This window comes from Teleopsis dalmanni, chromosome 2, assembly GCF_002237135.1.
Source record: "Teleopsis dalmanni isolate 2A chromosome 2, ASM223713v2, whole genome shotgun sequence".
In the NCBI taxonomy this organism is placed as follows: Eukaryota; Metazoa; Arthropoda; class Insecta; order Diptera; family Diopsidae; genus Teleopsis; species Teleopsis dalmanni.
In genome coordinates, this window is record NC_051847.1 from 173,157,621 (window position 1) to 173,172,933 (window position 15,313).

The 15,313-nt window shown below is 30.3% G+C and overlaps 1 protein-coding gene and 1 long non-coding RNA gene across 2 annotated transcripts in view; one reads left to right on the top strand and one right to left on the bottom strand.

The window, feature by feature from the left end:
* Positions 1-70: 70 nt before the first annotated feature.
* The window catches only part of LOC119683119, a 62,390-nt gene continuing 47,147 nt past the window's right edge, over positions 71-15,313 (bottom strand). Inside the window, exon 2 of the mRNA XM_038096731.1 lies at positions 71-1,348. Coding sequence (XP_037952659.1) covers positions 369-1,348 — 980 coding nt within the window. The 3' untranslated portion in view covers positions 71-368. The remainder of the gene's footprint in view (positions 1,349-15,313) is intronic.
* On the top strand, positions 3,255-4,328 carry LOC119683120. The gene is made up of 2 exons (XR_005252624.1): positions 3,255-3,478; positions 3,535-4,328. It is a non-coding gene; the product is annotated as an uncharacterized LOC119683120 (long non-coding RNA).

A 15,313-nucleotide genomic window follows, 5' to 3' on the forward strand; every position in this document is an offset into this window, starting at 1 on the left:
AATTGGATTGTACAAAATATCCTGAAGTCGCTATAGCAACTTTCGTTCTCTGTAATTTTAAATTAAAAATATACTTAAGAAATAGTTTCAACTCGAATTATTTCTAGTCATTTAATGATCGTTAATATCATTAATATGTAGAACAATATTATCTCGTTTAAAAAATCACAATAGATACTGTATTTACATCAAAAAATACGTTGTCTGTTATTCTTTGAGTTACATGTATAGGTATATATTTATTTATATATTCTACAATAAAATACAGTTATGTATATACATTTTCAAATCTTTACAAATAATAATATTTGCATAAATTCTTTCGCTTTTTTAAGGCTAACTTGATTCTTTTAAAAAGTATTAATTAACTATAACTCAGTCGTTATTTCGTCCTGCGGTCGAAAGCCTAATTTGTAAAATTCATCTTCCAACCACAATGAACTTGCATTTAGATCCGATATTAAATTACCACTTTTAAGTGTATTAAAGCTACTGCCAAATGGATCGGATGGTCGGGGTTCTTCAAATTCATGTAGACTAATCAACGAACCGAAAAGATGCATTTTATGCGTTGCAGTTCCTGTTGACCCTGGTGTATTTAGATTTGTGGTAGACTGCAGCATATTCTGTCGAAATATGCTGCTACTACCAACACCATTTCCATCAGTATTTTTCTTATTGTAATTTGTCGTATCGAATTCATCATTAGTACCCGCATGCTGTGATGTTTGAAAGAAGTCAATTAATTGACCTACTTGTGGTTTATATCGTTCTAGAGCCTGCTCCGACCATGCATACAAACGACTCCAGTCGACGGGTGGCGCTGGTATCAATTCAATTGGTCTATTCAGTAATATAAGTATTTTTGCAAGATCACGCACAATCGGTCGATATGAATTGGCAGCTGCTATTTCACCCGACAAATAAAGCTTACGTATTTGTCTGCGTGTATCGTTCAACATAGCCAAAAAATACTCAGCATTAGGACGCATTTCATTTAATTGACGCAGAAAATCTGAACGATCCATAGTGTGTTCATTTATTAATTTCTGTTTTATGGTTTTACGACGTCGTCTTTTACGCACGAGCATCACAGCAACAGCTAATAGTGAAAAACACACCAAAAAACCGCCAAGCATGCCAGCTAGAGCAGCCATCAATGGACCTGAGTACCCAGTGGAGACACAAACACGTCCCATAAATTCCGTATGTGCTGACCACTGATCAATGTAACCTGATGGGCATTTCTCAACACATTGTCGTGTATCTGTTACTAGGTAGCTAGGGCATTTTATACAGCCTTCATTATTGCAGCGTAAACAATGCGAACTCGTCGTAGTTGGGCAACCTATAATATAAAAACAAAATTATGTTATTTTCTGTAAATATTTGAATATTTAAATTAGGAAATCTTAAGATATAACTTAATGAAAAAATAAACTTAAGTGCTTAAGTTTATAACTTATATCATTAATATAACTTAATGAAATAAAATATTTTTAAAGAACTGATGCTTTAATACGTTTAGAGCGAGTGAAATACACGGCTTCAATATAATATCGGATGTTTTCTTTAATTGCATGAGAACTTAAAATAATAATGGAAGATAGAAATATAGAATAAATGTTGGCATCAACATTGGCTTTCAATGTTTCCAGAGTTACTAGTTTGTCGCCATAAAACAATGATTTAACATAGCGCCATAAAAAACAATTGAAAAGCGTTAACAGGACTTATTCTGGAAATAAATTTGTTACTAAATTGATTTCGTAATAAATCGATTGTTAAGAGCCGTCTTGTCGAAACCAAATTCTGTCGATGTTTAGATGATTAATCTTTGAAAACAAAAATTCAGTCAGTATGTCTTGATACCGCTCACCATTCACTGTAACGGCATCTTCTTCCTTATTTCAAAAGAAATCAGGGCCGATGATGCCGTGTTAACCACAAAAAACAGTCAATTTTACTGGATGTAATGGTTATTCGTTAACGGCTTCAGAATTATCTTTGCTCTTTGGCCAGATTCAAATGAGCCCAATGCGCAAAAATGCGACGCAAACGATGGCCTTTTGGCTTCAATTCTTGTATAAGCTGTATTTCATAGGTAGGTGGTAAACCAAGATCCTTACGAAAAATTTTCCACGTAGAGTCGAAGGACGAAGGCCAACAAGTTGAGAACGGTGATGAATCGACATTTCGGTGTTTTTTTTCAACATTTCTTACTATAGCAGCAATATTCTCCTCGGTTTGTCTTGTTGATGGTTTGATTGCAAAGAGTAAAATTAGTGCGAAAACAATCAATAATTGCACAAATTCATTGATCACTAGGCCGATCATGTTCACCGTAAAATGGACAAAGTTTTATATAAACTTCGGGAACAGATTAATTTTTTTTTTTAAAGTAAATTTTCACAATTTTGGAAGCGTTGTTCTATCGTTGAACAAGTCATAAAGAATTGCCAAACCTTACTGAACAGATATGCCAGCCAACACAGTTCAACATTCTCAGCTGTCAAACCATAGTTATCGATGTTGATAGTTTTCATCCAGCTAAAAAAAACACCCTTCACTTAACTTAAAATTGAAATTATAAGCTATAATTTAAATTAAGGCCTTTATTCAATAAGAATTATTATTAATATTTTGACTTAAAAACGTTGTCTTAAATACCAAGATGATAATTGCACCCATCTCCGAAATTTTTTTTCGATGTTTTGTTGTGGCATATTTTCTTCATTTAGGTACTTAACTCAATGATTTTCTTGGTAACTACAAATATTGAATCTTAATTTAGTTTAGTGAACATCACATCGTATAGGATTTCCGTTTAATGAAGCCATGAAAAGGCCGCTATACAACATATGATTATATTAGAGATATGTGTAAGAAAACCAAGTGTACATGGCAAGACAAACAAGTGATAGATGCAAGACAAGACATTTCCTGCGTAAAATTTGTCAATTTTCTCTGCTCGGAGCTAACATTGCATACTAAAGACAGTCTTAAAGCAGATTAGCATATTGGTCACAAATTAAATTTACATAAGAAAATGAGTCTAATTGAGTTACTAAGTTAGTTGACAATATGCAAAAGACAACCAAAGACAAGCAAAGTCAATTTGGTTTAAAAGCTTACCATTTTCACATAGCAGGTCTTACATTATTCCTTCTACCTGTTTTATTTGTTGGTTCACTTATTTGCTAAACATTAACAATACTGAGACGCTCAACACTAGTCAGAAATGACGACTCAATCCAGTTGCACTGTCAGAATAAAATTGTTAATTTGTGTAAAAAACATTGAACGACAACTGTTTAGTCAAATGTGAGACGTACGAATTCTAGGAATTTTTTATTAGCCATAAAATGTTAAAATTATGTTGAAGCCATTATACAATTAATGCTGGAAAAAATCATTAGACGTATTGGGAACTGTTGAAATGGTGTGAGTATGTTTTGCAGTTAATATGTATAAGCAAGTAAGTGGTAAGTATAAATAAAGAAAATTATTTTGAAAATCATTTCTAAATATCAGCATTTAGAAAATTGGAACGTCGACTACATAAATCACTACAAGCATGCGTATGCGATTCAACTACAAATCGTTTTTAAAGAGCTCCATAAAGATACCGCCCGATCGATGGATCGTTTCACGCCAAAATATTTTTGTGTTCACATAAATTATAATTGTATGAGTGGAGCAGAAATCACTGCAAGATTCCCCCACGTAAGCTTCGGTCTCTCTCGTGGTCCCGCAGTCTCTTTTTATGCCCCACTTGGTTTTCAATTTATTTCAATTTTAATTTATTTTCCTTTATTTATTTTTGCTTTTCTTCTGCTTATTTTCGCTTACTAGTTGCTTGCTAAAGTGTCTCAGTTGTGTTCTGCGGCTTAATAAAGTATCTCATGATTATAGCCACAAACCAGCGACAGACAACCTAAGCAATAACAACCACAATTCAGTTTACGATTTGCGAGTATGTGCTCTAATATCGTTGCTTATTACTTCTCGGATTTACCTTAGGGGACTATATGCCGTCATTATGAATTTTATTGGTATTAACTTGTTTATACGATAATAAGCTGAAAAATTATGCGATAAACACATAATTGGAAAACACAGGAAGTCTGCATAAAGAAGTCTGCAACACATCTGATCTATACGTGCAGGAGATCCTCTCGAAGTGTTTTGTAAATTGAAAGAAACACATCAAGAATTGATTTTAAAAGTTGCTTATTAGTTTCTTTTATTTTTACACTTTTCTTACTTAAATGAACTCGTTGATCTGTAACCACTAGACAATGAAAATAAACTAAAATTGTACTCTTCTTGGAATTTTATTTTAATATATTTTATATTTTAACTAAACTACACTGCAAATCACTTGTTTAAGAATAAAAAGTTTTACGTCAATACATCAGTATGTATGGTATATAATTTTTTTATAGGTATAGGTGTACTCAAACATAACGTCTTGTAGTTTTTTTATTAACAAGGTCACGCAGTAGACAATAAAATCATGTAGTGGGATATTTTTATTCATCTAAACATAACATTTAAAGAACTCAATTATCAAGATTATCATAATACCCTACATATCCGCTCCAAAACAATAAACTATTTTAATCTTCTTGAAGGTGAGTGTTTACTATTAAGTAAAATAATAAAGTAATATTTTCAAGTAGTATTCCCCACAGAGTTTTAAAATATATTGCTGTGCTATATTTTAATCTTAACAAACCTACTGAATATTTCATTCCACAATTTTTATTGACACCCTACACATCAGGACGGGTTCATGTTCTAAGAGGTCTAAATTGAAATACGCTCAACATCGTACATATGCTAGTTCTATAAAAGTTCTATAAATAAGAGTTCTATAAAAGGTATATATATACATAGCTGACATACATTAATAAAGCTTGGATTAAATTATTCTGAGGACAAGTTATAAATACCGATATATAAATGATAGTATATAAATCAGTAGCGACGATTTACCTGTAGAAAATATTAGTGAATATTATTATTATTACGCACATATTGTTATTGCACCAATACGCCTAACTGAAATGCTGATATCATTCTTATATTCTATACTTCAATGTGGAACAGCCAACATAGTTATGCTTTCCTTAAGTGTACTACTAGATCTAAACTGCGAGAAATTCAATTGAGGAGATGTTAACTACATCTGAAATAATTCATTATATTAAAATATCAAGACAACTAATATGCTGTAAGCGATATAGTGGCTACTCTGAATAATCATTGAGATGGAATATACATCAACTAATACAGACGTGAATAAATGGACTTTTCAACGGAGGAAAATAACTGGTAAAAATGTAAATATTTAGGAATTCTAACCACTAACTGGGAAAAAATACAAGTTATGGTAATTGTATATAATATTTTTAAATAAACATGTAAATAATGTAATTACATATGCAAATTAATATTAAGCACTATGCACTGCAACTAAATTTATTATACGGTAACGCAATGTGACAAAAGACTTATCGGCCAATAGGCCGATACAACCTAACCAAACTGAACTACACTAAACAACCAACATACAAAAGACATTCTGGGTTTTTTGCATGATTACCTGCCTTGTTGGCAGAAACCAACGGTGTTCTAAACACAAGTGTCAAGGTAATGCGCCGATAGACGCTGTATTGAAATTTCAAAGAATTCCGCCAGTACAAATTAAAGTTCTGTGTTGAACATAACTTCTACCTTGGTAAGAAGCGATACCCATCCTACCTCTGCTGATCTTTGGCTTACAACACCCGGTGTGAAAACGCTATTTCACGCCGAATGCAAGTAAATAAATACGATCATTCTTCTGACAGACTTACCAACACCGCGTTATCAAATCTCAGAATGGTTACAGGCTCCTCGGGGAGGAGCTTATTGCTTACTCTGATGAAGTGATAAACAATAATCTAGTCATGGCGCAAAGAGGGGTTTTGAAAAAACCTCGCAGTTAATAGAGAGTATAAGTGCTCAGGTGCACTGACTCAACTAGACTCAACATAATATACAGACAAGCAAACAGATAGTTAAAGAAACGGTTATCGTTTGATCAATTTATATTACCATTTATAAAATGGTGTGTTCAACATCACTTTTATTTAATTCAAAGTATTTCGGCAATCCTTTTATACTGTATATGTAAAATTTATAGGATGAACAATAAGTAAGTAGTGAAAATATATATAATTTATTATATTATCTCAAACACAACAACAATAGTATGTATTTAACAATTCAATTAATGAATTGTTAAATTGTAAAAAATATTGAGTTCATTACATTTGTTAAAACTATCTTAAATTTATTAATATTTATTTAATAATATTTATTTAAATTTATTATATTTAATTTTGTTATGAGAAATCACCTTTTTTTTGAATTACTAGATTTAAAGAGAAAATCTTATTCTCAAAAAGGGGTTTAACATGTTTTAGTATTCTATTTAGAATTTTTAACATAATTCTTGTAGAGCCAATGTTTGCTGGTATGCTGGTAACCTGTCGTTTCATCATCTTAACCTGCGCAACTATCTAAAGAATATGTGATCGTCTGACATAATATAATGCATTTAATTGATGGAAGGTAAGACTTCTAGTAGGATTATTTGTGAATGACCAGTTTCGAAGTGGATGCTGAGACGAAAGCTAATATTAGGAACTAATATAAATGCATAATGCAAATAAGTATGTTATATATTCTCATATATTAGGGGCAATTTTAGACAGCAAGTCTCTTATTAGGGTTTGATTGAATGTTATAGTATGTTACATGTAATATTTCGATAGATGAAAGTTAGTTAGTCTTTATAGCTAGTGTTTTTTACATGAACTGCGTTAATTGTTTATATGATCTTATACAAATTTTAGCAAGAGAATTGATGATTTGACAGCTAATATCTAGCTAAATTATTTCACCTGTCATACAAAATGTAATGCTATGATTATTATTTAATATTAAAAATATTGCAACATCAAGATTAGAATTTATTTTGGAAGCACATAACTTTATTTCTAAAAAGAGGTTAACCTTTTCTAATTGCTTAGTTCATTCATACATGATTATCATAAACAAGCAACTTTCTCTTACGACTTTAATATCATTAATGATTCCTAAATATATTTATTTTTAAATTTTTCTTTATATATCCGCTGTTTTTAAATAATCAAAATGCACATTGTTTATTTGTTAATGGATTATTGAGAATGAAACGTGTTAAAACAGCACTTTTAAGGCAGTCTGTAAATTTAACTAGAAATCAAAACAACACTTTTAAATTAATTAGCCATACAAAATTTCGGGTTTCAGTACCCGAAATCTTAAAAGAAAGCGTGACACATCGTATAACACTTTACGTGAGATTTATTTAGATACCATAAACATTCAAATGACAACGATCTTCCGTACGATGATCAGTGCGACTGAGATTAAGCCTTTGTACGAGATCTACACTGGATAGCGCGTTCCTAAAAGACGGCACAATTAAAAATGTGTCACTTGGCAGAGACACAACTCGAAACTTAATTATTTTATTTGTTTATTTTAAACGGTTTGTGCATGGAATGGTATGTTCAATTATATGTAAGTTGAATATACGTATATTTATTTTCCGAATGTACATGTTTGAATAGGAAAATGGTAAACTAATAACCAATGTGTGTTCTAATATCAATAAGATTTAATTTGCTTAGACTTTTACCTAGAAAATATTTCCAAATTGTGTTAACTTTTTTTAGAAGACAAGGCAAAACCTAACTTCAAGTTTTAAACTTATCTTAATTATATATTTAAAAATAAGTGAGTATATTATATTTAATTCAAAATCATCAAAAATATAATTAGAAACTTAAAAGTGACGAACATATTTCTATTAACTGTAAGATCAATGACCACTTTAAAGAATTATACTCATTTATACATAAATATAGGTGTATGTATTCAAAAATGTATACACTCAATACATACATATAAGTATATATGTAGAATTGCTTAAATTAAATCTTTGTTCATAGAGGTTTTTGCTATATGTAAAGTAACACTTAATTACAGGCTGTTTGTGGGTTTTTAACGATGATTGAATAATATTTACTTGTGCTCATGGTTTTTTTCATTAATATTTTGTAAGTAGTTTCTTTTTATACTTTTAGCTCATGGCCAATTTTGATTAATTGCCTCTTATTTCGTTATTAAAGAAACTATTGTTTTTTTTTTGTTATAAGATTTAGATTTTTACATTTGAGGTACAAATTAAAGATTGTTTTAATAATAAATGAAATTAACTTGAAAAATAATGTAATAACAAATACCAATATAGTTTGGTTACATGTAAAACAGAACATTTTCTAACTTCATTTAAATCTTTTTTAATAACATTTAGACTGATAAAAAAAGTATAAATCCATAGATGACACACTGGCATACTTCACTCCAAAGTCAAGCCAGCATTAAACTGAGAATCTGGCGAATCTTGTCCAAAACGTCCAAAAACGGAATAGACAACTTGCCAGGTTATGATATTTTGGGATACGCATGGAATTTTGTGCATTCACTACCTTGAAAAAGGCCACCCATCAATACCGATCTCTTCACGCACAAAATCTATTTAAAGATTTCAAAACACTAATTTTTATAATATATGTATGAGCATTTACATATGTATTTTATGACTAACTTCGATCCTCAGTTGACAAGTTTATAAATTAAATATTAAACATTGTCTTAACGACATGGAAAAAATACTATTTAAGAAAAATATGAATAAATTATATGAATTAAATTATATGAATTAAATAAATACAATAAAATTTTTTTCAACATCTATCTGAACATATATTTGAACGTACATATGTCCTTTATATGTATACACAAAAATGTTAAACTTTTTATAGTCATGATTAACTTTCATTAGCATTTAACGATTGATTATCATATAATCTGCATGAAATTTCTCAATTAGCACCTTTACCCTAAGGGAGCTATCGAGTGAAAAAAGAATGAAAAAATTTATAAGATTAAATCAACAAGTTAAAGAATAAGTGAAGTACTCGTAGCTTACTGCTCTTACATACCAAGTATCTTTAAGTTAACACAGAGAAAAAGCTTGAGACAATATTTGAGTAGTTCAATTTTAAATATATTGTGTAAAAACCATTAAAATTGTTTATATTCACTTGAATATTGTAAACAATTTTTGTTAAATAAAATATTTTTTTTCTGTTGGTTCATTAAGAAAAGAATCTATATAATCACAAAGGTTATTGGCTTTCGTGGTAAGCCACAAAACAAACCAGTATAAGACAACCGCTACTTCTTTTGTAAACATCAATCTTAATACATCTAAATCACATTATCAGTAAAGTAAACATTACTAAAATATCACATTTCGCACCTTGAATGAAAAAGTCTAAAAAGTAAAAAATAAATATAAAATAACTGGAAGAGGAAGAAATGGTCAAATTGATTATGCCTGCCTCAAAATGCTTATTCATATTCGGAGGCAAGTTCAGCGTATTGAGTTAGTCGGCCGATTGAATGCTACAGGTAACAAAGTTGCCTACAATCTTCTACTTCTAATTAAGCAACATCAACATCAACGCAACAACAAACAGCAATAAATGAGTTAAGCAACATGCAATGATTTTCATAATTTGTTGTTAAACATGAACATGACTCAGCAAAGTCTACGTGCCATGACTTTCTGTATCTTAAATACAGTGCAAATATATGTTTAATAGCATTAATAGAGCTCAATTATAACATATATGATATGAAGCGATAAAGGATTATCTATTATACTAAAGTATTATACTATAATTATACTATAATATCATATATATATTTATAGTTACATATACATAATATAATGTAGTACATATAATATATATATAATACATATGTATATGTTTATATATCTGTATAATATACATAATATATAATATATATCTATAATATATATATATATTATATAAATTATATATATAATATATATGTATATATATACATATATAATTTACATAATATATATCATTTGATCAAAAAAGAATGAGAAGTTAAAAAACCACGCAAAATTTTAATTTGTAATAATTTTCTTTATTATCGCCTCCAAAGTACTCTACTCCTGCGGCAATACATGCATGCCAACGCTTGATCCAATTTTCCATACAAGTTTTATAGGTCGCCGAAGGTATGGCCTTTAGTTCACGCAGCGAATTCTCTTTTATTGGCCTTCATGGTCTCAAAACGCGTTCCTCGCAATGTCAATTTGAGTCGGGGGAAGAGGAAAAAGTCACACGCGGCCATATCTGGAGAGTGCGGTGCTTGGTTGATGATATTAGTGGAGTTTTTGGCCAAAAACTGCGACACAACCAACGCTGTGTTAGCCGGTGCGTTATCTTGGTGTAAAATCCATGAGTTTTCATAAATCTTCATAAATCTAGCCTCTTTTTGCGAATGACCTCACGCAAACGACGCATAACGGCAAAATAATACTCCTTATTGACCGTTTGACCGTCCGGAAGAAGTTCATAGTGCACCACACCACGAATATCGAAGAAAACAGTCAGCATAACCTTGATTTTGGACCGACTTTGGAGTTTTCTTTTCGGTTTCGGCTCACCTTCCAAGCACCATTCGGTCGATTGTTGTTTGGTGGGCATGTCAAATTCATAGACCCATGTCTCATCAGCTGTTATGATGCGTTCGATGAATGTGGGGTCACTATCTGCGTTGGAAATCATCTCTTTGGCCACATCACAATAACGCTTTTATTTAAATGAAATTCAGCTAAACATCGCCACACGAAAATTTTTCGACTTCTTTGTATAGACGCCAAACAAAAACTTATCGTACGATATGAGTTAAACTTTGATAGAATGTGTATAATAGTGTTGCCAACGTGAAAATAAAAAAAATTTACCGATTGGATAAACGCGGGAATTCAAAAAAAGAACGAATAAGTTTTTTTTGATCACAAGGTACATACACATATAATTTATATAATATAATATATATGAGTTAATAATGATGTACATTTATAATTATTTAAATTAATGAAGGTATTATAATTTAATATTTTATAATTTAATACTACGTAAATTATTTTATTAATATAATTATATAAATATTAAATTAACATAAATAGAATTTGAAGTAAAAAGATATAAATTACGGAATAAAGAGATAACATAATTTCTCGCAATTTGTGGTCTTTTAATTTCAAAATAGGTAGGTACTACTATAGCTTTACGTATTTTACTTGCAAAGTTTTACGGTTGTTTTACTTGATAAATACTAATAGCATCATTTTGAATTAATTATATATTATTAAAATTAGCATAAAAGATGTTTCGATCTTAGTAGAAATTACTACTTTACTGTTTAGGGAAAGTATTAAAGCTTCTAAACTTCAACGCAAACGTAAGTAAAAGTTAAGGCTGCCAATAACTGTAAGAAAAATAATAACGACAATTAATGTTAGGTTTGTCATAATGTGCTCCTATAAGACTGATGACAAATTAATTTCATATATTTTGCCTTCTTCGCGTATTTGTGCCACAAATCAAGCCGCACATTCATAATAGTACTTCATCCGACGAGGGAACACGTGCGCTTTTGGCCATGTGTGTCAGCCAAGAAGTCGGAAAAGGTAAAAAACATTATAAAAATTCATGGAATTAAACTCGTTTTCCAGTGAAATAAAAGTGCGTGGACGAGCATAAAACTGTACCTATGAAGTCGTAATGAAAATTAATCTTGACACATTTTTATACTTGCAGAAAGTTGATATTTAATTAAACAAAAAAAAATGCTTAATTGTGATATATTAAGAATTCAACAGGATGATGTATATATGCGATTAGATATATATGAATATAAGAAAGTTTGGTTTATAAGGAGACAATATGTAGTGTAATAAAAAAACTTTAAAGTTTAAGCCATAGTAGTAAATAAATATATTTAAGATATATTGTAAAATAATATATATATACATTTATTTACAGTGGCTCACAGCTTATTTCGTGCAATATTTTTGTAGATTTAGTCGTGAAAATCCAAAATTTTGTTCAAAATAAAGAATTTTAAATATGCAACTTTAAAGAATGTTTAGTTTTTATTATAAAACAAAAGAAAAATTTAGCAAAAATTTCAATATTCAAGAAATTAAGTTAACAAAAACAAACATACACCAAATTCTGACCTCACAGCTTATTTCGTGCAATACATTTTTTTTTAGAAAATTAATCATTTTTGGCATAAAAAAGTGAATTTTAGAATTTAGTGGGATAGTCCTTTTGTTTAATTACTGCCTCCAACCTTGAACGCATTGAAATAACTAATTTTTGAGTATATTCCACTGATATTTTTTGCCATTCCAATTTTAAAGCAGCTTTCATACTTTCCTTGCTATAAATGTTATGTTTTCTTATGTTAGTTTCCAGAATATGCCATTAATTTGCTATGACACTAAAGTCAGGTGATTGGGGAGGTGTTTGGATGATGTGTGGACAATTCCCAACAAGCCAAGTCTGCACAAGACCCGTCCTGTGCTTCAGATCGTTATCCTGGTAAAAACAGAAATTGTTAATTATGCCTAAGTATTCGGCACTTTTATGCAAATTTTGCTTTAATATATTAAGATACACTTCTTTATCCATTGTTGATTCTATAAATTGTAGATTACCTACTCCTGCCGCTGATTTACACCCCAATACTATCATATGCTATGGATATGATCTATGGATAGTTAGATGGTTGATCGCCACTCAAAAGGTATTCATGAAAATTTGACATTGTTGATGATTGTTGCATGATTGTTGGTATATTGGTTTTAATCCATTGGTATTGACCGACTTCTAGCGATGGTTGTATGTTGACCATTCATCACCCTTTAGTCTTCCATATGTTTGTTTATATATTTATTCGAACTATATATCGTCTATTACATTAAATTCATATTCATCATTACCGATCCACAGAGCTTGCTATTCTTACTTAGAATATTATTTATTTTATTACAAATTAAAAATTGGTCATCTCTTTCTAATTTGTGGGCCTCTTTTACGTAAAATGAAGTTCAGGGCCCTATTCTGTGATTTCCCTAATCCCTATATTCTTTATAATATCTACATAACAGATAATCCCATACCTCACCGTTGTGCCAAGCAAATACAGATATGTAGATGATTGTTTCAGCTATATTAGGTCCAAATTTTTTAAAAAAACTTTTCTATGTCTTCAGAAGTTATTTCCTAATATTACTATTTTTATAAATATAAAAATACCGTCAAAAATGATCGGAACCTTAGTTCTTATTAAGATATATATCATAAATTAAGATTACACAAAATTATGTTTTCAATCTTAATATTTGGGAAACAATTAGGCATTATGAATATCTTATGCCTTTTTAAGATTGGTAAAGTTTTGCCCAAAGGCTCTAGATGGTTTTATCTATAGGTGTTGGTATAAGTTTTTAATAATACGGTAGCACAATGGGCCTATATGTCTAAGTGGATCCCCATGGATTGCCGGTATAACCTAACCTAACCTATATAGTTCACCTTCATTCTTAAATGAAATAAATACGTTGTTGCTGTAATTACTACGATATGATATAATTAAAAACTATATTGTTATAATTAAAAACCAATTTATAAGACAAATAATTAATTAATATATGCATATTTCTGTTATATATTATGCATATATACTAATTAGCAACTATAACAATAAAATCATAAAAAAATTATTTAAAAAACCAGGAAATATTAAAATGCTTAAGATCTGAAAAACAGAAGGAAAATAATTTTCTTTATTCTTTCAATACCGAAGTGTGCTTACTCGTCAGTTTGCTTCTCAGTTGCTTACAAATATTGCAGTTGGTTTTCTTTGTTGTGATCTTGTCATCAGCAACATTTAAAAGTTGCAACATGAAAACTGAGTTTTGTGACTTTGAACTCTGCGTGCTGCTGTTTGTTGTTTGCTGTTTTTGTGTTGGAATACAGACTCGGAGAAGAATTGAAGTCATTGATCTCGGAGTATAGAGAAGAACATAAACATAATCGCCTGAACATGGGCGCATATGGATTTACACTGGTCCTTGTTGGTAATGTTGCTAGTACTTGTGCTGTATATCTAAGTATACAATCTGTAATACTATTTGCAATCTACAATGGCCGGAGTAACCAAAATTGAACCAAGAAATAAATTCAGGCATTTAAGTCAGTAATGTACAGTTTTTCTATGCGATTTCCAACTGCGGTGCAATTTTGTGCCATAACCCGATGAACTTTGAGTTTGATTTTTATTTTTCTTTTTATTTGTGTCTGTCAAAGCGTCGACAAAGTCATTTTTTATTTTATTATTTTTAAAGATTTAAAAAAAAAATGTATGTTCTGCATATATCTTACGGAGTGTTTGTTGATAGGCTTAACAATGTTTCCTATTTAAATTTCATTAAAATAAAATTAAAATTAAAGCCGTAGGACTTAAACGCTAATAATGAAAAATTCATATAAATTTTAAAAAGTGCCGACTTCTAAATAATAATTGCCGAAATTTCATAAAATTAGAACGATTACTTATATAATAAAAGCTGTTTCAGTGATACTACTTTTTATAACATATAAACTTGATTGACTTGATCTTTTATTAGTGTATATGATAGAAAGCTTTCGGATGTTGATGATATTACTAACCCATGCTATTAATCGATCGTTTTGTACACTGATTCTTAAATTCTCAAACTAACTGTTTCAGATGTGAAACACTTTTAAGTGATGACTCTATGCGGAGTTACTCTTTTTTTTTTGCTTTTACATTTATATATAAAGTATTCCCTGAGAAATCGAAAACTCTAATTGAGATGTCCCGCAAAGACATTGGTCTTCTGGTAGGGTTGGCTACAGGACACTGTAAACTAGGAAACCATGCTAGAAGATTAGGTCTTCCTTTCAATCAAATCTGTCGTAGCTGTGGGGAAAACGATGAGAGCGCCTCTCATCTATTGTGTTTTTGCTCAGCTCATGCACGGCGGCGACTTAGTACTTTACAAGCCCACTTCGTTGAGGACCTGGACCAGTTACAGGATCTAACTTTAAATAGCATTTTATGCTTCGCAAAAGGTTCTATGTGGTTTTAAACCCTGAGGGTACACCCCATATATATTGTCTTTAAGTTTTAAAATAAATCTCAATTAATATAAGTTGATAATTACTTAAAGGATAAAAAATCCTTCTCAAAGCAATGATCGTCTTATCATCACTCTTTGCATGCA